The sequence below is a fragment of the Oncorhynchus kisutch genome, linkage group LG18, assembly GCF_002021735.2.
Source record: "Oncorhynchus kisutch isolate 150728-3 linkage group LG18, Okis_V2, whole genome shotgun sequence".
NCBI lineage: Eukaryota > Metazoa > Chordata > Actinopteri > Salmoniformes > Salmonidae > Oncorhynchus > Oncorhynchus kisutch.
The window spans coordinates 5,305,617-5,320,436 of NC_034191.2; the positions used below are offsets into that span (position 1 = coordinate 5,305,617).

At 49.4% G+C, this 14,820-nt stretch overlaps 1 protein-coding gene across 2 annotated transcripts in view; it reads right to left on the reverse strand.

Moving 5' to 3' along the window:
- Window positions 1–6,104: 6,104 nt before the first annotated feature.
- The window catches only part of LOC116354831 (cyclin-dependent kinase-like 1), a 38,905-nt gene continuing 30,189 nt past the window's right edge, over window positions 6,105–14,820 (reverse strand). For both annotated transcript variants that reach the window (XM_031796858.1, XM_031796857.1), the window contains one exon: window positions 6,105–12,278. In XM_031796858.1, coding sequence (XP_031652718.1) covers window positions 12,174–12,278 — 105 coding nt within the window. In that variant the 3' untranslated portion in view covers window positions 6,105–12,173. The remainder of the gene's footprint in view (window positions 12,279–14,820) is intronic.

Consider the following 14,820-nt stretch of genomic DNA (forward strand, 5'->3'; position numbering starts at 1 on the left):
CCAGTTCCCGCACCACGCATCAGGCCTACAGTGCGCCTCGCCTCTCCTGCGCTGTCGGAGTCTCCCGCCTGTTCAGCGCTGTCGGAGCCTTTCACCTCTCCTGCGCTGCCGGAGTCTCTCGCCTGTTCAGCGCAGCCAGCGCTTTTCTCCTCTCCTGCGCTGCTGGAGTCTCCCGCCTGTTTAGCGCAGCTAGAGCCTTTATCCTCTCCTGCGCTGCCGGAGTCTCCCGCCTGTTCAGCGCAGCCAGCGCTTTTCTCCTCTACAGCGCTGCTGGAGTCTCCCGCCTGTCCAGCGCAGCCAGAGCCTCTCTCCTCTCCTGCGCTGCCGGAGTCTCCCGCCTGTTCAGCGCAGACAGAGCTGCCAGCCTGCAGGGAGCAGCCGGAGCTGCCAGCCTGCAGGGAGCAGCTGGAGCTGCCAGCCTGCATGGAGAAGCCAGAGCTGCCAGCCTATATGGAGCAGCCAGAGCTGTCAGTCTGTAAGAAGCCACCAGAGCTGTCAGCCTGCATGGAGCAGCCAGAGCTGTCAGTCTGCATGGAGCAGCTGGAGCTGCCAGCCTGCATGGAGCAGCTGGAGCTGCCAGCCTGCATTGAGAAGCCAGAGCTGCCAGCCTGCATGGAGCTGCCAGAGCTGTCAGTCTGCATGGAGCAGCCAGAGCTGTCAGTCTGCATGAAGCAGCCCGAGCTGTCAGTCTGCAAGGAGCTGCCAGTCTGCACGGAGCTGTCAGTCTGTAAGAAGCCGCCAGAGCTGTCAGCCTATATGGAGCAGCCAGTGCCGCCAGTCTGCCCAGCGCCGCCAGTGCCGCCAGTCTGCCCAGCGCCGCCAGTGCCGCCAGTCTGCCCAGCGCCGCCAGTGCCGCCAGTCTGCCCAGCGCCGCCAGTGCCCCCAGTATGCCCAGCGTCGCCAGTCTGCCCAGCGTCGCCAGTCTGCCCAGCATCGCCAGTCTGTCAGGATCAGTTAGATCCACCAGTCAGCCAGGATCCACCAGTCTGCCAGGATCCACCAGAAGTGCCAGTCAGCCAGGATCCGCCAGAAGTGCCAGTCGGCCAGGATCTGCCAGTAGTGCCAGTCGGCCAGGATCTGCCAGTCAGCCAGACTCTTCCAGATCCGCCAGTCAGCCAGACTCTTCCAGATCCGCCAGTCAGCCAGACTATTCCAGATCTGCCAGTCAGCCAGACTCTTCCAGATCTGCCAGTCAGCCAGACTCTTCCAGATCTGCCAGTCAGCCAGACTCTTCCAGATCTGCCAGTCAGCCAGACTCTTCCAGATCTGCCAGTCAGCCAGACTCTTCCAGATCTGCCAGTCAGCCAGACTCTTCCAGATCTGCCAGTCAGCCAGTCTCTTCCAGATCTGCCAGTCAACCAGAATCTTCCAGATCTGCTAGTCAACCAGAATCTTCCAGATCTGCTAGTCAACCAGAATCTTCCAGATCTGCTAGTCAACCAGAATCTTCCAGATCTGCTAGTCAACCAGAATCTTCCAGATCTGCCAGCCAGCCAGGATCTACCGGAGCCTACTACCTACCTGAGCGTCATCTCAGTACTGGGCTTCCTCTCAGTACTGGGCTTCCTCTCAGTACTGGGCTTCCCCTCAGTTCCGGGCTGCCCCTCAGTTCCGGGCTGCGCCTCAGTTCCGGGCTGCCCCTCAGTCCCGAGCTGCCCCTCAGTCCCGAGCTGCCCCCCAGTCCCGAGCGGCCCCAGTCCCGAGCTGCCCCTCAGTCCCGAGCTGCCCCTCAGTCCCGAGCTGCCCCTCAGTCCCGAGCTGTCCCTCAGTCCCGAGATGCCCCTCAGTCACGAGCTGCTCCTCAGTTCTGTGGGGTTCTGGGTGAGGACTATAAGGCCATGGTCGGCGGCGAGGGTGGATTATCCCAGGACGCGAAGGGGAGGAACTAGGACATTAATGAAGTGGGGCCCACGTCCCGAGCCGCCACCATGGACAGACGCCCACCCGGACCCTCCCTATGGTTTTGAGGTGCGTCCGGGAGTCCACACCTTCGGGGGGGGGGGTTCTGTCACGCCTTGGTCATAGTATTTTGTGTTTTCGTTATATATTTGGTCAGGCCAGGGTGTGACATGTGTTTATGTGTTGTGTTTCGTATTGGGGTTTTATAGGATTTGGGATTGCTAATGATTAGGGGTGTGTCTAGTTAGGTTTGGCTGCCTGAGGCGGTTCTCAATCTGAGTCAGGTGATTCTCGTTGTCTCGGATTGGGAACCGTATTTAGGTAGCCTGGGTTTCGCTTTGTATTTCGTGGGTGATTGTTCCTGTCTCTGTGTAGTGTTCACCAGATAGGCTGTATTAGGTTTCACGTTCCGTTTGTTGTTTTCGTATTTAATAGTTATTTCATGTATCGTCATTCATTCATTAAAGAACATGAGTAACCACCACGCTGCATTTCGGTCCTCTCTTTCAACAAACGAAGAACGCTGTTACAATTAGGTTACATTATATTATACCTAACCTGCTCTGAATTAGGTTACATTATATTATACCTAACCTGCTCTGCTGATATTAACCCACTGATTTTAGAGCAGTTTTACAATTGTGTTGTATTTATTGTTATTATTGTTTATTGTGTTGTATTTATTGTTATTGTTATTATTGTTTATTGTGTTGTATTTATTGTTATTGTTATTATTGTTTATTGTGTTGTATTTATTGTTATTGTTATTATTGTTTATTGTGTTGTATTTATTGTTATTGTTATTATTGTTTATTGTGTTGTATTTATTGTTATTGTTATTATTGTTTATTGTGTTGTATTTATTGTTATTGTTATTATTGTTTATTGTGTTGTATTTATTGTTATTGTTATTATTGTTTATTGTGTTGTATTTATTGTTATTGTTATTATTGTTTATTGTGTTGTATTTAGCAGAAATGATTCTTAACCAGAGCAGCGTAAAATGAGGGCATTCAGCTAAGGTAAAACAACCACATATCGCAATCACACTTTCTACTAAATAATATTGTAGCCGCTGTCAGTAAAGAGGTAGAGGTAAGGGTGGAGGTAGGGGTGGAGGTGGAGGTAGAGGTAGGGGTGGAGGTAGAGGTAGAGGTAGGGGTGGAGGTAGAGGTAGGGGTGGAGGTAGAGGTAGAGGTGGAGGTGGAGGTGGAGGTGGAGGTAGGGGTGGAGGTGGAGGTAGAGGTAGGGGTAGAGGTGGATGTGGAGAGGTAGAGGTAGGGGTGGAGGTAGAGGTGGAGGTAGGGGTGGAAGTGGAGGTAGAGAGGTAGAGGTAGGGGTGGAGGTAGAGGTGGAGGTAGGGGTAGAGAGGTAGAGGTAGGGGTGGAGGTAGAGGTGGAGGAGTAAGTAAAGGTGGAGGTGAAAGTAAGGGTAGAGAGGTAGAGGTAGAGGTAGGGGTAGAGGTGGAGGTGGATGTGGAGGTAGAGGTAGGGGTGGAGGTAGAGGTAGAGGTAGGGGTGGAGGTAGAGGTGGAGGTAGGGGTGGAGGTGGAGGTAGAGGTAGGGGTAGAGGTGGATGTGGAGAGGTAGAGGTAGGGGTGGAGGTAGAGGTGGAGGTAGGGGTGGAGGTGGAGGTAGGGGTATAGGTGGATGTGGAGAGGTAGAGGTAGGGGTGGAGGTAGAGGTGGAGGTAGGGGTGGAAGTGGAGGTAGAGAGGTAGAGGTAGGGGTGGAGGTAGAGGTGGAGGTAGGGGTAGAGAGGTAGAGGTAGGGGTGGAGGTAGAGGTGGAGGAGTAAGTAAAGGTGGAGGTGAAAGTAAGGGGTGGAGGTGGAGGTGGATGTGGAGATAAGGGTAGAGGTAGGGGTGGAGAAGGAGGTAGGGGTAGGGGTAGAGGTAGGGGTAGAGGTAGGGGTGGAGGTAGGGGTGGAGGTAGGGGTAGAGGTGGAGGTAGAGGTGGAGGTAGGGGTGGAGGTAGAGGTAGGGGTAGAGGTAGGGGTGGAGGTAGAGCTAGGGGTGGAGGTAGGGGTGGAGGTAGGGGTAGAGGTAGGGGTGGAGGTAGGGGTGGAGGTAGAGGTAGGGGTAGAGGTAGGGGTGGAGGTAGATGTAGGGGTGGAGGTAGAGGTAGGGGTGGAGGTAGAGGTAGGGGTAGAGGTAAACGTAGGGGTAGAGGTAGGGGGGGAGGTGGAGGTAGAGGTGGATGTGGAGATAGAGGTTGAGGTGGAGGTAGGGGTGGAGAAGGAGGTAGGGGTAGGGGTAGAGGTAGGGGTGGAGGTAGAGGTGGAGGTAGAGGTAAAGGTAGGGGTAGAGGTAGGGGGGGAGGTGGAGGTGGAGGTAGAGGTGGATGTGGAGATAGAGGTTGAGGTGGAGGTAGGGGTGGAGAAGGAGGTAGGGGTAGGGGTAGAGGTAGGGGTGGAGGTAGGGGTGGAGGTAGGGGTAGAGGTGGAGGTAGAGGTGGAGGTAGGGGTGGAGGTAGAGGTAGGGGTAGAGGTAGGGGTGGAGGTAGAGGTGGAGGTGGAGGTAGAGGTAGAGGTAAAGGTAGGGGTAGAGGTAGGGGGGAGGTGGAGGTAGAGGTGGATGTGGAGATAGAGGTTGAGGTGGAGGTAGGGGTGGAGAAGGAGGTAGGGGTAGGGGTAGAGGTAGGGGTGGAGGTAGAGGTGGAGGTAGGGGTGGACGTAGAGGTAGAGGTAAAGGTAGGGGTAGAAGTAGGGGGGAGGTGGAGGTAGAGGTGGAGGTAGAGGTGGAGGTAGGGGTGGAGGTAGGGGTAGAGGTAGGGGTGGAGGTAGGGGTAGAGGTAGGGGTGGAGGTAGGGGTAGAGGTAGGGGTGGAGGCGGAGGTAGGGGTGGAGGTAGGGGAAGAGGTGGAGGTAGGGGTAGAGGTAGGGGTGGAGGTAGAGGTAGGGGTAGAGGTAGGGGTGGAGGTAGATGTAGGGGTGGAGGTAGAGGTAGGGGTAGAGGTATTCACACCGTTGCTTCATTCCAGCTAGTTAGATGTTTAACCACTGACTAACCATAGCTAGGGCATATCTCATACTGTTGGTTTGGCTGGATAGCATCATTCAATAAGATGACCAACGGTTAACTAGGTAGCTAAGATGCATCAGTCAGCTAACCATTTACAGCAGTTCATTCATTTTTACTTCATGTATCTTTTATTAAACTAGGCAAGTCAGCTAAGAACAAATTCTTATTTACAATGACGGCCTACCCCCGGCCAAACCCTCCTCTAACCCGGACGACGCTGGGCCAATTGTGCGCCTCCCTTATGGGACTCCTGATCACAGCCGGTGGTGACACAGCCCGGGATCCAACCAGGGTCTGTAGTGACACCTCTAGCAATGCGATGCAGTGCCTAAGACCACTGCGCCACACAATACACGCTAAATCTTATGCAGAAATGGAAAAATCTTACCGTGGCAATCAATTAATTGATAATAGATTAATAGAATGGAGTTAGAAGGGTGACCTCCTACTTTGAAAGGACGGGAAGGACTACTTTGAAAGGACAGGAAGTGTTGAATGGGCACTTGACTAGGTATTTCCACATTTAACCCCACCCACATGTGAATGCCGAAATATCAAGTAGATTTTTTTTGTTTCGTATGAAAAAAAATAAACAAACAAAAAGGTTTTCACGTTGCTCCGTTTTTACACGGAAAACAGGTGATCAAAACATACACCGACCGCCATCTTACCTCAGGAACTTTACCTCAGGAACTTTACCTCAGCAATCTTACCTCAGGAACTTTACCTCAGCAATCTTACCTCAGGAACTTTACCTCAGCAATCTTACCTCAGCAGTCTTACCTCAGGAACTTTACCTCAGCAATCTTACCTCAGGAACTTTACCTCAGCAGTCTTACCTCAGGAACTTTACCTCAGCAGTCTTACCTCAGGAACTTTACCTCAGCAATCTTACCTCAGGAATCTTACCTCGGCAATCTTTACCTCAGCAACCTTACCTCAGGAATCTTGATTTAATGTTGTCCATGAAGTAGGATAATTATCTTGACTGCAGCAGTGAACATAGACACCAAAATGTTCTGTCAATCCTCCAGATCAGCATTAGTTATCGCACTTTGGCTATTACAAGCTCTTTATAACTTGACTGTCATATAGAAAATCCTTCTCTGAATCAGCTGATGTTGCTTGATAATGTCCCCTTTTAACTAAACATCAAACACGCATCAAATAACTATTATGGATAATTATTGAAGAACTACTTTATTTACATCGATTTCATTTTATTAATCAAGTTCAAGTTACTCTTTCTGTTAAAAAGCATTGGATTTTGTAAGCACATACAGTACATTGTTTTGGATATGTGTGCTCATGAAAACTGTTTTCACACTGTAACATAAGAAGATACTAAATGTTATGAGGTCCCAGTCCACTTCCCAGATCTCCACACTAAAAAGAGTCTGACAAGCAATATCCAGGAATTTCCCAGGATCAAGGTCAAAGTGTAATTCAATTGTTAAAATGCTTTGTATATGATGTAACAACAAACAGCAGTATCATCAATGTAATAGGGTTTTGTGTCACACGATATTTGTCAAATCCATGAAGAATCCAAGCACGAGAAAGACTTTAAACACAGGTTTTTGATTCAACTCATGAATTATATTGAATGTATCTATGCTCCCCCTTTAACATCGTAATGTATTCACGTGAAAATAAATGGCAAATCATTATTAATGACTTTGGAACCGCTCCAAACAGTTCACTACAAGAAATGCTCATTGGTGCCCTAGTTTATAGAAAGACCCACTGGGACCCTAGTTTATAGAGACCCACTGGGACCCTAGTTTATAGAGACCCACTGGGACCCTAGTTTATAGAAAGACCCACTGGTGCCCTAGTTTATAGAAAGGCCCACTGGTATCCTAGTTTATAGAAAGGCCCACTGGTACCCTAGTTTAGAGAATGACCCACTGGTATCCTAGTTTATAGAAAGACCCACTGGTACCCTAGTTTATAGAATGAACCACTGGGACACTAGTTTATAGAGACCCACTGGTACCCTAGACTTGCCTCATGCTAGACTGGTCCATGCTAGACTGGCCTTGGGGTAGACTGGCTCCGGGACAGACTGGCCCCATGCTAGACTGGCCCAATCCCAATGCTAGACTGGCCCCATGCTAGACTGACCCCGGGCTAGACTGACCTCGGGCTAGACTAGCCCTGGGCTAGACTTGCATCATGCTAGACTGGCCCCATGCTAGACTGGTCCCATACTAGACTGGCCCCATACTAGACTGGCCTTGGGGTGGACTGGCTCCGGGATAGACTGGCCCCGGGATAGAATAGCCCCATGGTACACTGGCCCCATGCTAGACTGGTCCCATACTAGACTGGCCCCATACTAGACTGGCCTTGGGGTAGACCTGCCCCATGCTAGACTGGCCCCATGCTAGACTGGCCTTGGGGTAGACCTGCCCCATGCTAGACTGGCCCCATGCTAGACTGGCCCCATACTAGACTGGCGTTGGGGTAGACTGGTCCCATGCTAGACTGGCCTTGGGGTAGACTGGCCCCATGCTAGATTGACCTTGGGGTAGACTGGCCCCATGCTAGACCGGCCCCATGCTAGACCGGCCCCATGCTAGATTGGCCCCATGCTAGACTGGCCCCATGCTAGATTGGCCCCATGCTAGATTGGCCCCATGCTAGACTGGCCTTGGGGTAGACTGGCCTTGGGGTAGACTGGCCCCATGCTAGACCGGCCCCATGCTAGACTAGCCCCATGCTAGACTGGCCCCATGCTAGACTAGCCCCATGCTAGACTGGCCCCATGCTATACCAGCCCCATGCTAGACCGGCCCCATGCTAGACTGGCCTTGGGGTAGACTGGGCCCATACTAGACTGGCCCCATGCTAGACTGACCTTGGGGTAGACTGGCCCCATGCTAGACTGGCCTTGGGGTAGACTGGCCCCATGCTAGACTGGCCCCATGCTAGACCGGCCCCATTCTAGACCATGCTAGACCCAGGTGCTATCCCAGGGCTAAGGTTGGTGCTAGCCCTGCTTGACTGACCCCATGCTATATTGGCCCCATGCTAAACCGGCCCCATGCTAGACCGGCCCCATGCTAAACCGGCCCCATTATAAGCAATAAGACATTGATTAACACATTATTTCCTCTTGCTTCTAGCCTAGCATTTGATTTACAATAGTGATCGTTTTTTTTATAAACTTTGGTTGTCTGCCTGTCCAACATTGGAAAACAATCTTTCACTTTTGAAATTCCATCCCTCCCCTGTACAGAGAATGCTGTGAACTAATGAGACATGAACTTTTTTGACCGAATTCGAAAATCACCCAACGTTATTTTCATGGATACAGTATATACAATTAAAGCTAGGACAACAGGGGGAAAGGGAGTGTTTGCCGCCCTTCTATCTGTGGAATGAGTAGCTTTAGTTGGCTAAGTGAGAAGAAGTTAGCCAGCCTGCATACAGTAGGGTTTTTGTCCTCAGATGGAAGGATGAAATAGTATGAATTTTACTTCTTAAAATACCGTGCAGAACACATTAGAGGCTTCACAAGCGTCGCCAGCATATGCTGATTAAGTGAAAGTGCCGCTTTTGTGATTGAACAGTAAGTATTCTAGGTATTGTTCGTGACCCTGTTTCACATTTGCTATTTTGGCACTGTGTTTCTGGGGCTAACCCCGAAAAGTGTGTGCTAACCCTGCTCCGGAGTAGGGCCAGCTAGCCATGGACTAAGTTTGGTGCTAGCCGTGGACTAAGTTTGGTGCTAGTCCACTTTAGAATGTACAAGTGTGAACACTTGCTTAGCCTCAGGCTAAGGTTGGTGCTATCCCAGGGCTAAGGTTGGTGCTAGCCCTGGGCTAAGGTTGGTGCCATCCCTGGGCTAAGGTTGGTGCTAGCCCTGGGCTGAAGTTGGTGCTAGCCCAGAGCTGAAGTTGGTGCTAGCCCTGGGCTGGCGTTGGTGCTAGCCCAGGGCTGAAGTTGATGCTAGCCCAGAACTGAAGTTGGTGCTAGCCCAGGGCTGAAGTTGGTGCTAGCCCAGAGCTGAAGTTGGTGCTAGCACTGGGCTGGTGTTGGTGCTAGCCCTGGGCTGGCGTTGGTGCTAGCCCAGAGCTGAAGTTGGTGCTAGCCCAGGGCTAAGGTTGGTGCTAGCCCAAATGTTGTTGCTTGGTGGCCGGTGTTTTTTCTTACAGCTAATGCATTTACATTTCTCTCTAGATGTTGGACAGGTGATTCTCCTCTCTAGATGTTGGACAGGTGATTCTCCTCTCTAGATGTTGGACAGGTGTTCTCCTCTCTAGATGTTGGACAGGTGATTCTCCTCTCTAGATGTTGGACAGGTGAATCTCCTCTCTAGATGTTGGACAGGTGATTCTCCTCTCTAGATGTTGTACAGGTGATTCTCCTCTCTAGATGTTGGGCAGGTTATTCTCCTCTCTAGATGTTGGGCAGGTGATTCTCCTCTCTAGATGTTGGGCAGGTGTTCTCCTCTCTAGATGTTGGACAGGTGTTCTCCTCTCTAGATGTTGGGCAGGTGATGGTCCTCTCTAGATGTTGGGCAGGTGATTCTCCTCTCTAGATGTTGGGCAGGTGATTCTCCTCTCTAGATGTTGGGCAGGTGTTCTCCTCTCTAGATGTTGGGCAGGTGATGGTCCTCTCTAGATGTTGGGCAGGTGATGGTCCTCTCTCTAGATGTTGGGCAGGTGATGGTCCTCTCTAGATGTTGGGCAGGTGATTGTCCTCTCTAGATGTTGGGCAGGTGATTCTCCTCTCTAGATGTTGGGCAGGTGTTCTCCTCTCTAGATGTTGGGCAGGTGATGGTCCTCTCTAGATGTTGGGCAGGTGTTCTCCTCTCTAGATGTTGGGCAGGTGTTCTCCTCTCTAGATGTTGGGCAGGTGATTCTCCTCTCTCTAGATGTTGGGCAGGTGATTCTCCTCTCTCTAGATGTGGGACAGCTGATTCTCCTCTCTAGATGTTGGGCAGCTGATTCTCCTCTCTAGATGTTGGGCAGGTGATTCTCCTCTCTAGATGTTGGGCAGGTGATTCTCCTCTCTAGATGTTGGGCAGGTGATTCTCCTCTCTAGATGTTGGGCAGGTGATTCTCCTCTCTAGATGTTGGGCAGGTGATTCTCCTCTCTATATGTTGGGCAGGTGATTCCCCTCTCTCTAGATGTGGGACAGCTGATTCTCCTCTCTAGATGTTGGGCAGGTGATTCTCCTCTCTAGATGTTGGGCAGGTGATTCTCCTCTCTCTGTCAGATGTTGGACAGGTGATTCTCCGTCTCTGTCAGATGTTGGACAGGTGATTCTCCTCTCTCTGTCAGATGTTGGACAGGTGATTCTCCTCTCTAGATGTTGGACAGGTGATTCTCCTCTCTAGATGTTGGACAGGTGATTCTCCTCTCTAGATGTTGGACAGGTGTTCTCCTCTCTAGATGTTGGACAGGTGATTCTCCTCTCTAGATGTTGGACAGGTGAATCTCCTCTCTAGATGTTGGACAGGTGATTCTCCTCTCTAGATGTTGGACAAGTGATTATCCTCTCTGGATGTTGGACAGGTGAGTCTCCTCTCTCTAGATGTATAGAGGTGATTCTCCGTCTCTCTGTCAGATGTTGGACAGGTATCCTCCTCTCTAGATGTTGGACAGGTGGTTATCCTCTCTGGATGTTGGACAGGTGAGTCTCCTCTCTCTAGATGTATAGAGGTGATTCTCCGTCTCTCTGTCAGATGTTGGACAGGTGATTCTCCTCTCTAGATGTTGGACAGGTGATTCTCCTCTCTCTGTCAGATGTTGGACAGGTGATTCTCCGTCTCTGTCAGATGTTGGACAGGTGATTCTCCTCTCTCTGTCAGATGTTGGACAGGTGATTCTCCTCTCTAGATGTTGGACAGGTCCTCCTCCTCTCTAGATGTTGGACAGGTGATTCTCCTCTCTAGATGTTGGACAGGTGATTCTCCTCTCTAGATGTTGGACAGGTGATTCTCCTCTCTAGATGTTGGACAGGTTATTCTTCTCTCTAGATGTTGGACAGGTGATTCTCCTCTCTAGATGTTGGACAGGTGATTCTCCTCTCTAGATGTTGGACAGGTGTTCTCCTCTCTAGATGTTGGACAGGTGATTCTCCTCTCTAGATGTTGGACAGGTGAATCTCCTCTCTAGATGTTGGACAGGTGATTCTCCTCTCTAGATGTTGGACAGGTGATTCTCCTCTCTAGATGTTGGGCAGGTGATTCTCCTCTCTAGATGTTGGGCAGGTGATTCTCCTCTCTAGATGTTGGGCAGGTGATTCTCCTCTCTAGATGTTGGACAGGTGTTCTCCTCTCTAGATGTTGGGCAGGTGATGGTCCTCTCTAGATGTTGGGCAGGTGATTCTCCTCTCTAGATGTTGGGCAGGTGATTCTCCTCTCTAGATGTTGGGCAGGTGTTCTCCTCTCTAGATGTTGGGCAGGTGATGGTCCTCTCTAGATGTTGGGCAGGTGATGGTCCTCTCTCTAGATGTTGGGCAGGTGATGGTCCTCTCTAGATGTTGGGTAGGTGATTGTCCTCTCTAGATGTTGGGCAGGTGATTCTCCTCTCTAGATGTTGGGCAGGTGTTCTCCTCTCTAGATGTTGGGCAGGTGATGGTCCTCTCTAGATGTTGGGCAGGTGTTCTCCTCTCTAGATGTTGGGCAGGTGTTCTCCTCTCTAGATGTTGGGCAGGTGATTCTCCTCTCTCTAGATGTTGGGCAGGTGATTCTCCTCTCTCTAGATGTGGGACAGCTGATTCTCCTCTCTAGATGTTGGGCAGCTGATTCTCCTCTCTAGATGTTGGGCAGGTGATTCTCCTCTCTAGATGTTGGGCAGGTGATTCTCCTCTCTAGATGTTGGGCAGGTGATTCTCCTCTCTAGATGTTGGGCAGGTGATTCTCCTCTCTAGATGTTGGGCAGGTGATTCTCCTCTCTATATGTTGGGCAGGTGATTCCCCTCTCTCTAGATGTGGGACAGCTGATTCTCCTCTCTAGATGTTGGGCAGGTGATTCTCCTCTCTAGATGTTGGGCAGGTGATTCTCCTCTCTAGATGTTGGGCAGGTGATTCTCCTCTCTAGATGTTGGGCAGGTGATTCTCCTCTCTAGATGTGGGACAGCTGATTCTCCTCTCTAGATGTTGGGCAGGTGATTCTCCTCTCTAGATGTTGGGCAGGTGATTCTCCTCTCTAGATGTTGGGCAGGTGATTATCCTCTCTAGATGTTGGGCAGGTGATTCTCCTCTCTCTAGATGTGGGACAGCTGATTCTCCTCTCTCTAGATGTTGGGCAGGTGATGGTCTGTGTATCTGTGTTTGTTCTGTTTCTTGGTCTCTGGAGCAGGAGAGATGTTGTTGCTGGGGAGCTGAGGAAGGTACTGCGGCTGGAAGGACAGACAGACAGACAGACAGACAGACAGACAGACAGACAGACAGACAGACAGACAGACAGACAACATTAGTAGGTACTGGGGTTTGAGAGATGACGAGGCAGAGAACATTCTTGCGTTACCACAGTTAACATGTTTTGCATTGACTGAAAAATACAGTTTTGGGGTTCAGTTTACAAAATCAGGGGTTCTCAAACGTTTTGGGATACAGTTTGCAAGATCAGGGGTTCTCAAACGTTTTGGGGCTGGGGGCCCCTTTTGTGATAGCACATTTGTCAGAGACCCCCTTTTATTCAGAATAATAGCATACAAGTAGTTTTACTATGACTTTGGCAGTGCACGGCTGTACGAACGGCTGTATGAACCAAGTCTCGGGCCCTGGGAAGGAACATTTTAAAGGCCTCAGCTATTTTATTTGTGTGCAGTTTTCAAGCTAACTTCCTGAAATTCTACAGATTTTTTAATGTGACAGAGAGATTTGTTGTTGTTGCAGCTTTAAACCTAATATCCTGCAATACAACAACAAACATCCATGAGGCAGAGAGAAAACATTGTTAGCAGACAACAGGAACTACAGTGAATGGAGAAATGTCAATCTTCGTGGTCAATCTTCGTGAAAATAAAAATAATGTTTTGAAGACAATCATGGTACCAACAATTGTTTCTATGTACAGTATGTCCTTGAACTGATTTTTGATTTTTGATTATCTGATAGATAATTGCACCCACCTGGTGGTCTAAATCAGTCCCTGATTAGAGGGGAATCACCCACCTGGTGGTCTAAATCAGTCCCTGATTAGAGGGGAATCACCCACCTGGTGGTCTAAATCAGTCCCTGATTAGAGGGGAATCACCCACCTGGTGGTCTAAATCAGTCCCTGATTAGAGGGGAATCACCCACCCGGTGGTCTAAATCAGTCCCTGATTAGAGGGGAATCACCCACCTGGTGGTCTAAATCAGTCCCTGATTAGAGGGGAATCACCCACCTGGTGGTCTAAATCAGTCCCTGATTAGAGGGGAATCACCCACCTGGTGTCCCAGGTCTAAATCAGTCCCTGATTAGAGGGGAATCACCCACCTGGTGTCCCAGGTCTAAATCAGTCCCTGATTAGAGGGGAATCACCCACCTGGTGTCCCAGGTCTAAATCAGTCCCTGATTAGAGGGGAATCACCCACCTGGTGTCCCAGGTCTAAATCAGTCCCTGATTAGAGGGGAATCACCCACCTGGTGTCCCAGGTCTAAATCAGTCCCCGATTAGAGGGGAATCACCCACCTGGTGTCCCAGGTCTAAATCAGTCCCTGATTAGAGGGGGAAAATAAATAAATAAATAAATAAAATGCAGTGGAACTGGTTTCAAGGTCCAGAGTTGAGTTTGACGGCTATAGGCTATATCAGATATGTTTCTTCTCCTTTCTTCAAACAGGAACATGTTGGCCTTTTATAAACACATTTCATGCAATTCTACTACATTTGAAAGGGTACTCTAGCAGGGTACTCTGCTAACACTGTCGAACCGATCAATAAAAATGACATCATCTGATCCATATAAAATCGGCCTACGAAAAGGGGAGGCAAATACAACAGGACGTTCATCTAACCTGGAGGAGGAAGTTATTGTTATCCAAAAACAAACAAAAGTGGCACTGACCCAATGATAATGACAGTGAATATGCACACACACCGGGGATACGGCCGATGTTCTCCGCTGGTGAAAACAAAGGCAAACGTTTTGATAACTAAAAGACAGATTGGAGTCTTTTCATTGTCATCTCTATACAGCAATATATATATATATATATACTGTCATCTCTATACAGCAATAGCCATAGCTTTCCAAACAGTTTTTCCGCGATTATATTTTTAAACATTGCGATTTGCTTGGCTGGGTCTTTCTGCTTTTCAACCAACAGTCACAACTCAACAATCATCTATTTCCAGTGGTGTCTAGTGGAGGAACATTTTTGTATTTAATTTTTTTATTTCAACTTTGTTTAACCAGGTAGGCCAGTTGAGAACAAGTTCTCCTTTACAACTGAGACCTGGCCAAGATAAAGCGAAGCAGTTTGACAAAAAACACAGAGTTTCACATAAACAAACTAGCAATAAAGAGGCAAAATAATTACAATTTAGAATTAATACTGGAGTGATGGATGTGCAGATGATGATGTGCAAGTAGAGATACTGGAGTGCACAAGAGCAAGAGTGTAAGTAATAATATGGGGATGAGGTAGTTGGGTGGGCTATTTACAGATGGGCTGTGTACAGGTACAGTGATCCGTAAGCTGCTCTGACAGCTGATGCTTAAAGTTAGAGAGGGAGATATAAGACTCCAGCTTCAAAGATTTTAGCAATTTGTTCCAGTCATTGGCAGCAGAGAACTGGAAGGAAACGCGGCCAAAGGAGGAATTGGCTTTGGGGATGACCAGTGAGATATACCTGTTGGAGCGCATGCTACGGTTGGGTGTTGCTATGGTGACCAGTGGGCAGAGATAAGTAAAGCGGGACTTATAGATGACCTGGAGCCAGTGGGTTT